Genomic DNA, 14,942 nt, shown 5'->3' with positions numbered 1-14,942 from the left:
ACCTGCTGTCTGTCCCTGGACTCTCATTTTAAAAGCCCCTTCATTATAACCCCAGTTGTGTGAGATAGGAAAGAAGGAAATTAACCTCTACTGGTTATAACAGAAGAAACAAACTCAGTCGCTAAGAGACTTGCCCATGGTCCTGTTTCTATATCTAACAAGCCACAGAGACAGGCCTACATTAAAGTATTACCATTAATACTTTATTGGTAATTAATATTACAGTAGTACACATTACAATTTTGCTGCATGTGACTGTTACAAAGAAAAACATTAAAGCCAAAAAACATGTGCAACTGTATCATCTTGGTTCAGCCATGGATGAACAACTGAAAACGACTCAGTCTTAAATAAAGCTCTGAATGGTTAGGTACATACTTTACATGGCTTGGATCTTTGCATTTTCACTTATGTGCACTTTATAGCTCACTCAGTAATCAACAACATACATCCTGAATGAGAGACAACTGACTGCCTGGGAATCTGTGGTCACAAAACCAGTTTACAACAAGTCTCCATGTTTACTTGCCTCCTCACCTGCCACTTTAAGTGACTAATTTCCTACCACCCCCTAAGGCTAATCACAATGTAATGTTATTACCGGAATGGGACTGGGGACAGCTGCCACAACGATACCAATAGGTTGAGGAGAAAGGATGGCAGGGTTTCCATTAGGAAGGTTAGTCACGCCATTGGTTGTAGCGCCTTCTGATTTTTTTGCTGAGGATTCTCCTGGCAGAGGGGATTGTAGTTTCTGTTCTTGCTGCTTCTTTTGGATTTTCCGTTGCAATTGCTGTTTAGCATCAATAGGAGATGGCAAAGTCTTCACTTGGGGCTGAAAGGAATTACTTTCAGCTGTAGGTATAAAAGCAGAAGGCTGGGTAAGTCCTTTAATTCCTGAAAGTAAGCAGAAAGGAAAGCTAAAATAAATACTCCTCTTTTAGAAAGCAGTTACAGTTTCGTTCCTTTGAATATGTAGCCATCTACTGGACAAAGCAACCAAAACAGCAAGTTTTAAGTCGCAGTTTCTTTCAAAGTGTACATATGAGAATTCCAGTTTATAAACATTTGTAAATATATTTTCAATTGATGTCCTAAAATATGAATCAACTCAAATGACAGTTTCGGTTAAATCAATAATGATAATTTTGAAAATAGGAGCTATGTTATAATGTGCAGAAGCTAAGACAAATACAAGATAGAAGTTTTTAAAGAATTATTTAATTTTACTTATTTTTACTTTTCAATTTGCTATAGGGCATGTGCGTGCCCCAGAGAGAGACAGAGAGAAAGTGAGAAAATAAGCAGCTAGGTTTGGGACTCTAACTGTGCTCAGCCATGTGGAAGTCTAGCGCCTTAACCATCATGCTACCTGGTGGACCACAAGATAACACTTTTTTTCCCCCAGAAGCTTTTGCCTTAGGGCATAGGTGCTCCTGTATGGCAGAGGATGTGGGGAAGGGGGGGATGGGAAGGAAGAGACAGTGAGAGGGAAAGTAAAAAACCATGCCCCAGGGGAATGGCCACATCACAAGCCCTTTTCCTCACTCTCCTCCAGGGATACTGGGTACAATACACACACGCATGCCCAGAGTAAGTTCTTTTTTTTTTTTTTTCTTTTTTCTGAGAGATTTTTCTCAGAAAAAGCTGTAAGGTGTTTGAGCTCGCTGGGGAGACAGAGACAGAAAATGAGAAATCACTCCTCTTGGGGGATGGCCATGTTGAAATCCCTTCTTCCCCATTCTCTCCTTGGGATTTTGGGCATGAACGCACACATGCCCGGTCTGAGTTTTAAGTCACCTGGTCCAAGGCTTGAACTGCAGTTGACTATGTGGGAGTCCAGTGACATAACAATTACGCCATCTTCTGGTTCCCAAGATAGCATTTTAACTGGCAGAGGATACAAGGGCTTACCAAGAGAAAAAGATGGAGTGAGGGAGAAAGGCAGAGCGAGACAGGGAGAGAAGAAAAAGCACTCTCCTATGGGGTGTGGTCAGCGGTGGTCCCTTTTCCTCCATTTCTCCATCCTGTCAGGAACTTGGGCACGTACATACATGACACTGTGTGCTTCCCAAGCTGCTAGGACAAGGGCTTGATCCAAGGTTGGCCATATGGAATCTGGCTTCCAATGCCCTGTACTTTCACCACTATGCTGCCAAGATGGCATTTCTTATATTTTATCAGATGTCAGTAAATTTCCCTTCTCCTTTAATTAAAGAGAAATTCATGCATTTTCATGACTTTTTATTCAGCCCACAAGGGGCACTCAATAAATATCTGCTGACACCACTGCCCATCGTAGAAAAAAATCTGTGCATGGAAAACAAGTTTTAATCCTACCAGAAATTTGTAAAAATAGGTACTACTATTTTAATTGGTACTATACAATTATTTCAGTATAACTTAAAAAAAATCAGAAGCAAATTTTTTTTAGTTAAGATTAACATATTCATTTTTAAAAAAATATTTCATTGGGACCAGCAGTTAGTGTAATGGCTATGTCGCTGGACTCCCATGTAGCTGACTGCGGTTCAAGTCCCAGACCTCGTCACTTAAACTCATGCCGGGTGCATGTGCGTGCGTGCCCAAGATCCCGAGAAGAGAATGGAGGAGAAGGGACTGTGGCGTGGCCATCCCCCATGGGGGTGATTTCTCACTTTCTGCCTCTCTGTCTTTCCAGTGAGCGCATGTGCCCTATAGCAAAACAAAACAAAACAAAACAAAAAAACATTTAACTTTATTTCTTTCTTTAAAATTGACCAGAGGGACAGAGTAAGCAAAACAGAAAGAGAGGGAAAGTGAGAAAGCAAGCTGCCATGTTGAGATTCGAACTGTAGTCAGCCATGTGGGAATCCAGCACCTTTAACCACCATGCCACCTACTGGCCCCAAGGTTAACATATTCTTAACAAGTATCACTGAGAAAAAGTTTTGAAAACAGTAGTAAGATAAACACACAAAAAAGGAATAATAAAAGCAAGATTTAAATTTTAACTTAAGGAAAATGATGAGGTAATACATTTTTTAAAAAGTTTGTTTTACATTTAGGGTGTGGCATCAAGATCATTAAAAATTATCCGTGGTCATTAAAAACAGTGGAGAGAATAGGGGAAGGAAGACACCTTCCTTCCTCCAGTCTGATTTGTTTTTCTTTATTCTAGTTAAAATCAGCAACTGGGTGGGGGTGGGGGGGGCAAAAAAGAGAGCAGATTGTAAGTCCCTCTCACACTCTGACTCCTTAATAAACTCTCATTTTTGACCTCCTTTCTGTCACTTAGGTCATATTTTTTCCTCTTCCTATCCAGTTCCAATTGTCCTGTTTCCTCCCCCCGCCCCCCCGCCCCCGTACTGGCTTTTTAGCCCCTGCAGCTGGGTGAGCCTCTGCCAATGGCATCACACTCCTGCCAGGGTTTTTGGACAGGAGTGAGTTGCAAGCAGCTGACTTACAAAAGGACATTTGTAACACAACCTGTTCTTAATATGGAGACTATATTTATAATTAAAAAATTAACTTTCAAAGGATAACAGTGACTCTCCTACCAAGAGTAGTAAAAAAATACGTAGTACAGGCTGAGAACAAAATTTCAAATAAGATGCTAAAGGTATTCCGAGTAATACAATTGGTAAAGTGCGCAGTATTCTTGGAAGACTGCTTTTAAAAAGGGAAAACACCTGTTTATAGATGTAATTTTTGTAACTTTTATTAAAGCAAAACTCCAAAAATTCCACACGGCTTTGTTTATACTTATATCTTACAAAAATCCAGTCATCCAATTCATTGAACATTTCTTTCAATCAAACTTTGTGAATAACATGAGAAACATGTAAGGAAGAGAGACACTTCTTTACCCTGTGGTACTTTTTTTTTTTTTTAAAGCATTATTTTATTTAACTTTATTCATTTATTTACTTAAATTTTACTGGCGAGGGAGAGAGTGAGAGCGCGCGTGCCTAAGCGAAAACAAGCTGCCAGGTCTGCTCGAACCATGGTAGGCCATGTGGGAAGTCCAGAGCCCTTAATCATGACGCCACCTGCTGGTCCCTATTTTTCTTCTTTTAAGAGAGACTTTTGGTACGTGCACTCGCTGGAGAGACAGAGATGGATAGGAAGTGAGAATTCACCCCCCACAGGGGATGGCCACACTGCAATCCCTTCTCCATTCTCCTCTCATGATCTTGGGCCCACACACACACACCCGGCATGAGTTTCAAGTTGCCCGGTCCAGGACTCGAACTGTAGTCACCTAAGTGGGAGTCCAGCGATATATCCATTATGCCATCTGCTGGTCTCCCCTGTGATGCTTCTCAAGTCCTCACTCTGCTGGAGTGTTTGGGGGCCTGGAGAGGTGGTAAAAAGAACGGAAAATGTGGACAAGTTCATACCATTCTCTTTCTTTCCTTTTTTTCCCACCAGAGGGCACATGGGTTTGCCAGGGAGAGACAGGGAGAAGGAGAAAGTACCCCATAATGGGGGGAATAGTGCCGCAAGCTCTTCGCCATCTCCTTATCTTCTTAGGATTATTAGGCATGCTGCCAGGACTGGGATTTGAACTGCGGTTGGACACAGGGTATCCAGCTCCTTTAACCACAGGGCTGGCTCAGTGTATACCTTTCAAAGCCTCTTTACCAGAAGACAAGAAAATAGTATGATTTTAGGTTACTGGAAAAGTCATGATGCATTTTTGTATACTGCCGGGGGAATTAAATGAGGTAACATACGTGAGCTGTCTAGCTAAATGAGGCTGGTCAAACACACTCCTGTTTGTATGTAAGTTAAACTAATTTAGGTTACATGGTCTAGATCAAAGAGGAAAAATAACTAATTTTTACAATAACTAGTTTTTGTAAGAGACTATCTTGTTGAAATGGGTTCTTAAGTGACCATAAAATGAGGGGACAGGCTCAGCTGCGAAAGTGCAGCCGTAGTGTACAGCTCTGTGATGCCGTAGCCATATGGAAGACTGGTGTCCAGTTCCCCAGTTGACCTGCAAGTGTCGGACACGTGTGCATGTGCCTGTGATCCTGTCTGGTTCTAAGGCTGGAGGAGGACTGCATGAAGGCCTGCTGAGGGTGTCTGCTGTCTTTCTCAATAAACTGTAAAAATAATTGATCACACACACACACACACACACACACGCACACACACACACACAGACACTTAAAGCTTCTGATGAATGTAAACTGAAAGAAAACAGAATCATTATTAAAATGTCCAAGTTAGGGCTAGCAGGTGGCATGGCAGTTAAGGGCACTGGACTCCCACATGGCTGACTACAGTTTGAGTCCTGGATCTGGTGTCTTGCTTTCTCTCTCTCTCTGTCCCTCTCTGGTATAATTAAAATAATAAGTAAATAAAAGTAAAAAAAAATAATTCTAAAAAAAAAAAAAGTTCAGGTTAAGATACAACCCTAACCCCCCAAAAAGCTAAAGAAGGGTAAGGTTAATTAAGATAGCATAATTTTGGCAGGGATAAATGTACCGTAGATTTAAAAATATCTAGATATAACACAACAATCGCCTCTGAAAGTAAGTTTCATATGAATACATTTTTTGTAGAAATTATAATTTTCTAGCATAATAATGCAATTTATTCATTCTAGTATAAGGTATGATTGAAATAAGACTCCAATTTTCATCGGAATTGATACTTTGCACAGGTATTAATTTAGGACGAGTTATTTATTCCAATAATACTTTTAATCTGTAAAATTGTAAAGTCTAAAAATTCCTCTTTGAAAATACTCATTAGAATGTATATTACAAATATCACTCTTGTTATTTTATAGTACTTTTCATACGGTTTACTTTTTGAGACCAGGTTGTCACAGTGTCCAAAGATCATTTTATTTATAAACAACTTCTGGGATAAAAATCACACTAGTAATTTTAAAATTTAATCTATTTTACTTCTAATATTTAATTAATTAATTTAGATACACATATACTTAGAGGGTACCTTTATACACATTCTTTATTAAAGTAGCAATGGAATAATTAATAAAATACCTGGGAACAGTTTCATATTCAAGTAGAGCAATATAAAAAAAATACAGCACTATTATTATTTTTATTATTTTGGGGGCTCAACAAACCCATCTGAATTTAGTGTTAAGTGGAGTAAGGAGAATTTCATACAAATACTAAAAAGATGAAGTTCTTTGGTCAAACTCTTCTTTTGCTACCAACTCTTACTATGGTAGCTTCTCTGTTGGTTTTAGCTTAGCAAGAATGTCCTACCTGCTGGTGCTGCTGCCATTACAGTTAGAGCTGCCATCGACTTGGTTCCTATATAGTGACTTTTTACAAGGAAACGAGCTAATTCCAAGACCGTGTCAAATGGTTGGCTTAATACTTTCTGGGCCCACTCACACACAAGACGGCAAGCAGAAGAGATAACTTCCTCATCAATGTTTTGAAGATGCCCTGAAGGCTCAGCTCCTTCCAACTAAACGAAGGAAAAAGTAAAAGTTAACTTTTAAAATAGAAAGTTCAGAAAAATAAAACTGATGGGCATTCAAGATAGCTCCTACTAATTAAGAGACACAATCTCAATCTGCTGGGTGAAAGCAGTATGAGGTGACAGGTTGGCAAACACATGAAGAGCACTTCAGATAAGAGAGGAACCCTACCAGTGTATAGCAATTAGCAGCATTATGAATAGAACATATAAAATGGTTGCTAAATATATCTGAAGACAACAGAACTTTTGCATCTTTCTAAAAGCCCTTTTCAACATGAATAAAAACAAACTATGTCAGTAGTCATTCTCGCTTCTGGAAAAACTTAGTCTATTATTCTGTGACATACTTATTCCTCTTGAGTATATATAATATACATACACAGCATGGACATACCTACAAATCATTAACTTTAGAACTTCATTTTCCTGCACTGCATGTTGATATAGGTCATAATGTTAACATTTTTCAGATACTGGGATTTATGCTCATTTACTTAGTAAAAGGCACAGTTCTTGATTCCTGTTTTATTCAAATGCAAGGAGGATGTATTTCAGAGATGACATAAAAATTCTACTTCTTAAGAAGAAAAGGCAGCTTCTTACCCCATCTCCAGTTTTATGAAAGTCAAGGTTGGGCAGTGTTGGCATGTGAACAAAAGCTTTTTTTCTTAGTCCACTGTAGCAATATGTAATAAATAGTTAAGGTCTAAAGTACTTTAAATTAAACAAACTACTTATATAAATAGCATCTGTGAAGTAATCACATATAAAATGAGAATAAAAATAACAAAGAGGTAACATCTATTTTCCAAATTCTTCAGTAAGAAAAAAAACTCAATGTTAGAAATTCAGGAACTTTCACCCTTTTGAAACTAGAGAAGTCCTTGTAGAATGTTACATATTACCACCGTCTTAAATGAAATGATTCTCATCTGTTATAAATTTTATGAATAAATGTTCCTAATATGCTGTGCCAGCCACCAGTAACAAACAGGTCAGAAGGAAAGGAATAGCCAGATGGAAACCTGGCACAGGGAAGGGAAACTTTAGCCTAGGGCCCTGGGACAAAAACAACTCTTAGGAGTGTCACAAGGGCTTTAACCTTTTCATTTTCTCTTTTTCCACTAAAACATACAGGATTATCGCTTGTAACATGCCAACAACACATCAAGATATTTCTGTCTGTATTTAGGAGACAAGGTTGGGACATACAAGTGGTTTAAAGAGCACCTGGAACCATTTCACAAAGTGGCTTTCTCATCTCCCCCTTCTCTTCTCTCTTCCATAGTAGCTAAGTTTATGCTTTGAAAAGGCCAAGGGCTAAGCAGGGGGAAAAAGTAATGGAATTTTTCTTTCTTTTTTTTTTTTTTTTAAGGTTTTTGCCATAGGGTGGGTACACTCCCCTGAGAGAGATGGAGAGAGGAAAGTAAGAAATCATTCTCCGGGGATGGATGGCCATGTCAATCTCTTCTCCTCTGGGGATTTTGGGCACACTTGCACAAATGCCCAGTGTGGTTTTCAAGTGGTTGGGTCCAGGGTTCAAACCATGGTTGGCCATGTGGGATACAGCATCTTAACCACCATGCCACCTGCTGGCCTTGAAATGTACTTCTAATATGATACAGAGACCCTCTATTTTATAATCCTCTTCTGAAAGTAGAAATTATGTTAATAAATTCATTTTCATTTCCTTCTTTGTTTCTAAAGTATTTCAACACTACACGAGAAACCTTTTCTAAGCCTTATCTTTAATTTTAATACAGGCTTTAAAAGGTTGGCTGACAAACAATTTAAAGTGAATACTGATCTTTCAGTGTAAGTTTAATGAGAATTTTTTTGTTTTATTTTATTTTTATTTTTTGGCCAAGGAAATTCCTATGTTGAATTGAAGAAGGAAAGATGATAAACACTCTCTCCACTTTTACTGATCTAATTTATAACTGCTGAACAAACATACGGCATGCCCTAATTTTTACTGTTGAAGGAGATCAGACCACTGACAACACTTTATAGTGACAGAGTAAGAGAAAATCTGTCACAATCTTAATAGGCAAATGAATTATTATTTGCTATTTATCTTGCAGTTTGATAGAGCTGGAAAACCAGCATTTGTTATTATTCTACTAAGTACTTTCGAACTGTTTATATTTGCTGATTTAAATTTATTTGTAAATATAGCTGCCAGTTGAACTACAACAGAAGTTCTATAAATAAAAACCTAAAGACATTACTCAAACCACCCTGTAAAGGATATTTAGATTTGCCTCTCGTGCCCAAACGACGTGCCTTCATGTTTGGAAACACGTTTTTCATGATCTTTCCGAAGTCAGCAGCACTTAATGGATGGTAACCAAGATTGTCACAATAGCTCCTGCAAAGAGAAGGAGGGATGAATTTAGAGAGGAACAGAATTCACAACCTCATGACATGGAGCCACTTCAAATATGATCTAACCTATCTGACAGAATTAAAAACAGATCTTCCATGATCACCACTCCAGAGAAACATATTCATACAGGTTTAGTTAGCTGTTTTCACCCTCAGAGTATACAATCCTGCTTTCCTTCAACAGCCTTCAAGTAACTTATCACAGATATAATGCTGGTACAGTTTTCCAACTCCAATCCAATCTGCATTTGAAATGAGTATATCCAGCTCAACCAGTAGGGCTCTAAGCTTCCATACATCTATCAGGGCCACATACTGGAATAATTTTCAATATAGACATCATGTACATCAGACATGAGAAACACCACCACTAGATGATTTAGGATTTAGAAGTGCTACAGGACAGAACTCTAAGAGACCTTAGGAGCCATCTTTACCAACACTCCTATTTTCTAACAAGAGACAACTGTAAGGCACAGAGACAGATTCCAAAAGTACAGTTTCCCCCCCTTCTACTCCAGTGCCCCTAGCACTGCTAAGAAAACAGGACAGTAACTGCAAATGGGATCAGGGAAGTAGGCCAAGTCTGAAGCACTGGAATCAGGCATTCTGTTTTTCTCTGGAGCTGTCAGTCATATGTAAAATGCCTATCCTCTACCAGTTCAACAGCAGATCAAGGCCATGCCTAGTTCTGGCTTCAAGGGCTTGTTCACAAGTGTTGGCTGCTGGGAGAACTACTCTCTGGGAATACCAAGAGGATGGCAGAGTATTTCCCAACCTGTCTACCCACCATATTCAGCATCAACTAGGGCAGCTTCCTGATGAAGACATGCAATAGGGAGCCCAAGAGAAAGAGGATGGAAAAACAAAACAAAACAAAACAAAAAAAACCCAACAACAACAACAAAAAAAAACTGGGATGGATGGTAGGAATGGTGAATGGTGTACTGGTAACCAGGACTAGGGTCCTTATAGACTGCTAAATATCCTGATAGCATTCTTGAAGTGACCAAGAGGATGGCAGAGTATTTCCCAACCTGTCTACCCACCATATTCAGCATCAACTAGGGCAGCTTCCTGATGGAGACATGCAATAGGGAGCCCAAGAGAAAGAGGATGGAAAAACAAAACAAAACAAAACAAAAAAACCCAACAACAACAAAAAAAAAAAACTGGGATGGATGGTAGGAATGGTGAATGGTGTACTGGTAACCAGGACTAGGGTCCTTATAGACTGCTAAATATCCTGATAGCATTCTTGAAGTGACCTGAAGTCAAGACGGAAAACTAGGAGAAGGAGGCAGAGACCCCCTGGGAGCCTTAATATGAAGAGAATGGGCAGGTCTGCAGACAATGGTACTTATCTTGGTCACCCCTTCCCTTTCCTCAGCAACAATTTCTACATACCCTGGGGTAGAGAGGAAGGAGGTGCCCAGCAGACATACTACCAACACTGCAGAAGAGCAGGGAACTGGAGCTTAACTAACACACACTGACCTTTCCTATAAATAAGTATAAGGTACCTAACATTTAAACTGAAAAAATGATTCAAAGTACAAGGTGAAGGGGTGACTATTTTGGGTGCTGAAAATAGAAATGAATGGCAAGAAATCATAACAATTTTAGGAACAAGTTAAAGTAGTCATCTTTACTATCTAAACCAGGAGAGAAAGAAAATGTGAATATAATGAGACTTGTACCTCAGGTACTTGATACCATTAGTTCCTTAACCTGGAACATTGCTTTTTCTTATCTTTCTTCCTTTTTTGAGAGGTTTTGGTTATAGGGCGCATGTGCTCACCAGAGAGACAGAAAGCGAGAAATCACCCTCCAGGGGCGATGGCCACACTGCAACCCCTCTCCTCCATTCTCCTCTTGGGATCTTGGGCACGCACACACATGCACCCGGTGTGAGTTTAAGCCACCGGGTCCGGGACTCGAATCGCGGTCAACTACATGGGAGTCCAGTGACATAGCCATTATGCCACTGCTGGCCCCAACTTTTTCTTATCTTTCAAGTCACAGGTTAGATGTCATGATTTTGAGGGGACAGCAGGTGGCATGGTGGTTCAGGTGCTGTACACTCCCACATGGCCGACCAAGGCTCAATTCCCGAACCTGAGGACTTACCTTCTCACTTTCCCTCTCTCTCTCTGGTCAAATTAAAATAAACAAATGAATAAATAAAATTAAATAAACAATTCTTTTTAAAAAAAAAAAGTCATGATTTTGAAAAGGTCTTCAAGAATAGTCCCCTTACTAAAGTAGTGCCCACCTGCCACATCCTCAACATATTCCCTCTCAGTGTCCTCTTTTCTCCTCAGGATTTATAATAATGCAAGTATATTTACTTGTTATTTGTTTCCCCCATCACACTGTAAGTTCAAACAGGCCAGTTAACCATGTCTACCTGGATCACCACTATATTTTTAGCCCCAGAACTATGACCTAAGAGTCAATATTAAGCCTGTTTGTCATTTAAAACTACAAGAAATTTATAAAGACACATAGCCTCAAAACACAAAGCAGAAGAGAAACAGTGACTCCTCGTTCCTATGTCAGTACTGGCAGATGGGTCTTAAAAACTGAAATTAGGTATCAGCAGATGGTATAATGGTTATGTTGCTGGACTCCCACAGAATTGACCACGGTGTGAGTCTCTGACCTGGTAACTTAAAACCACACGGCAGGTGTGTGTACATGTGTGCCCAAAATCCCAAGAGGAGAATGGAGAAGGGAGTGTGGCGTGGCCATCTCGTCAGTGGGTGATTTCTCACTTTCTGTCTCTCTCTCTCTCTGGCGAGTACAAGTGCCTTATAGCAAAACCATCTTTCTCTTAAAAAACAAACAAACAAAAAAACCCCAAATCAAAAAACTGAAATTAAATAAGGAGCAAAGTAAAAAGACTAATGAAAGGCAGTATGTTCATTCTATTCTCCCTCTGTAATTTAGTTGTTTTATTTTTCTATTACATTAGTGTATCAAAATTTTTTACCTTGGCAGAAGGGATAAGAGAACAGTTGGCCCAAAGAGTAACACTAAGTACCAAAATGATTAAGGCAAAATTTGTTTTCCAGGCAGAACTTATATTGAGTGGTTATATTACAAATGATAACCTACTATTGCCTTTTTAAGATTCATCCTACCCTTTGGAAAGATTTTTTTTTATTTGGTTGTTTTTGTCTTTATTTTTGTTTTTAAAACCTTCAAAATACTCTTTAGTGGATAAATACTAAAAGTACTTAGAAGGATCAACTCTAAACACAGCAGTAATGTGCTGCTCAAGAGAGGCTGGATTCCACGCAGAGACTGTGGCTTGAATGTCTGGCCCAGTCAGCCTGAACACACTGGGCACAGCTGGAGGACAGGACAGGGGCTGTGAGGTGAACAGACCCTGTGAAGGGTACTCATCTCTCTCTTTCTTATGTGCACACGTTCTAACATTTACACACACACACACACACACAGAGGTATATATGAACTCTGTAGATACATGAACAACTCAAATGACTTTTCGTGAATCAAAGAGTGGGCAATGTTAGAAGAAAACGGCTTATGATTCAAAATTTTGTATTTTGAAACTCATGCGTCAAGAGAAAATAGTTTCAACGTAAAAAGAAAAATAGCAGCACCCAGAGTCATCTTCAATTTCTTTCATTTTGTGAAATCATAGAATTAGAAATGGATTCAGAAGTTGTATAAATGCTGAAACAGTCATACTCATAAATGGTGGCCCACTTCAACGTGAACACTTCCCCTGATGGGGAGGGCGCTAAGTTGTGGGATGGCCTGTCTAGTTTAACTTTTTTTTTTTTTTTAATTGCCAGTAGATGCATGTGCCGGTCAGAGAGGAAGAGAGAGAGACAGCAACTCAATGGGATGTGATCACACTACAATTCTTTCTTCTCAGTTTTGTCTTCTTTTCAGGATCGTGGGCACACGTTTGTGCCCAGAGTATTTTTCAACCCACCAGGGCTTGGATTTAAACAGCAGTTGGCCATGTGGGATCTGGCTCCTGTGTATAGCATGTAAGCACTCACTATGGGGCTAGCCAGCGGTTCTGATTTTAAGTTTTTTTTTAAGAAGTTTCTGCCTTAGGGCATGTGCACTCACTGGAGAGAGAAAGAGAGAGACACGGTGAAAGGAAAAGTGAGAAATCACCCTAAAACCCCCCCCCCCCCCCAAGGGGATGGCCACACCACAATCCCATCTCCTCCAGGGATCTTGGGCATGCATGCACAAGCACCCAGTATAATTTTCAAGCCACTGGATCTGGAACTTGAACTTTAGTCAGCCATGTGGGAGTCCAACAACCTAACCACTAAGCTATCTGCTGGCCCCATGAGTTCTGATTTTTAAAGAAAGAGAACTGGGACCAGCAGATGGCATAATGGTTACATCACTGGACTCCCACAGAGTTGACTACAGCTCGAGTCCCAGACCGGTGACTTAAAACTCATACTGAGCATGTATGTATGTGTGCCCAAGATCCCAAGAGGAGAGAGAATGGAGGAGAAGGTACTGCAGCATGGCCATCGCCCCCGGGGATGATTTCTTGCTTTCTGTCTGTTTCCCTGGCTAGTGCACAAGCCCAATAGCAAGAAAAAAAATCTCTCTCCCTCAAAAAAATTAATTAATTAAAATAAAAATAATTCATCATGAGAAATCCTTCTCCAAATGGGAAGATCTAGGTAGTCAATGATTCAGTTTTAAAGCTAATTTAGTAAGTATTTATAATGTAACTATTCACAGTTTTTTTCTTTCTTTTTTTTTTTTGGAGAGGTTTTTGCTATAGGGAGTGTGCTCGCCAGAAAGACAGAGACAGAGACACAGAAAGTGAGAAATCACCCCCCAGGGGGGACGGCCATACCATAATCCCTTCTCCATTCTCCTCTTGGGATCTTGGACATGCAATGCACACGTGCCCGACGTGAGTTTAAGCCACTGGGTCCAGGACTCGAACCGCAGTCAACTACATGGGAGTCCAATGACATAGCCATTATGCTAACTGCCAGTTCCACTATTCACAGTTTTGAAATCAGTGCTGTATATGAAGCCATAAGTCATTGCAGGTCATGTGGAGATCTCAGTTTACATCTTGTCTTCCTGATTAATAATTCTAACTGCAGGTTGATCAAGCGAGATATGAAGTCAACTAACAGCTAACTCAGCATCAGGTTATATTACACAAGACTCCAAAAAGAATAAGAAACAGCAAATGTTCTGTTCACAGTTATCAACACTTTACCGTGGATACCAGAGACAGTGTGGGAGGAGGGTGGGCAATGGCAGAGGGTGAGAGGGAGGGAATCAAGGGGAAAAATGAAAGAAGTAAAACAGTTAAGTAATAAAAAATGGAAAATTAGTTGGTGAAGAAAGTATGTATGGTCAAATCTTTGGGTCAATATTTAATGTATTCTGGATGGGAAAATTCACTTTATATGCTAAAAAATTTAAACTTAAAAAAAAAAAAAAACACTTTAATGTTATTCCTAAAGTGAGATCAATTTTTCTCTCACCCTTCATTTAAAAGTATGTTTTTAATACAGAAATTAAACCTAATATTCAACGTGACAATGAACATGTTACTCAAGATCTACAGTAGCAATTCAATCTTTACAGTTTATTCATACCATTTACAAATTAATTATATGTTAAGAATAAAACATTGTTTACCAGTACAGAAAAAAAAATCATAAAAGACTGGTGAAAAGCAAAACAGCCATAGGACATCTAATCATATCTGAGATTTTTTTTTTTACCGTTTTGTATATGTTACCTCATTCAATTCTCCCAACAACCTTGAAGGAGGTACTTTTACTAAATACATTTTATAGTTGAAGAACTGGCATAGAGAAGTACATGTGAAAAGAATATGGTCTAGTTTAATCAATTTGTCTTACAGATGAGACACTTTTATTGCTATGACTGTAAGCATACTGAATACATGGAATGAAACCAGAATTGTATAATTTTTTTTCCTAACATTTGTATTTTCTACTTCCTGGGACCAGCAGGTGATATGGTGGTTAAAGCGCTGAACTCCTACATGGCTGACAGTGGTTTGAGTACCAGACCTGGCAGCCTGCTTTCTC

The 14,942-nt window shown here is 39.3% G+C and overlaps 1 protein-coding gene across 2 annotated transcripts in view; it reads right to left on the bottom strand.

Moving 5' to 3' along the window:
• The window catches only part of RFX7 (regulatory factor X7), a 92,792-nt gene that overhangs the window by 6,663 nt on the left and 71,187 nt on the right, over positions 1 to 14,942 (bottom strand). Inside the window, exons 4-7 of one of the 2 annotated variants that reach the window (XM_006163281.3) lie at positions 8,714 to 8,830; positions 7,063 to 7,147; positions 6,237 to 6,444; positions 602 to 897 (exon numbers count right to left, since the gene is read on the bottom strand). In XM_006163281.3, the coding sequence (XP_006163343.1) occupies positions 602 to 897; positions 6,237 to 6,444; positions 7,063 to 7,147; positions 8,714 to 8,830 (706 nt within the window). The remainder of the gene's footprint in view (positions 1 to 601; positions 898 to 6,236; positions 6,445 to 7,062; positions 7,148 to 8,713; positions 8,831 to 14,942) is intronic. The other variant, XM_027766251.1, reaches the window with a different exon arrangement.

This window comes from Tupaia chinensis, unplaced genomic scaffold, assembly GCF_000334495.1.
Source record: "Tupaia chinensis unplaced genomic scaffold, TupChi_1.0 Scaffold141943_1, whole genome shotgun sequence".
Taxonomy (NCBI): Eukaryota; Metazoa; Chordata; class Mammalia; order Scandentia; family Tupaiidae; genus Tupaia; species Tupaia belangeri.
This window is presented reverse-complemented; position numbering and strand designations above follow the sequence as displayed.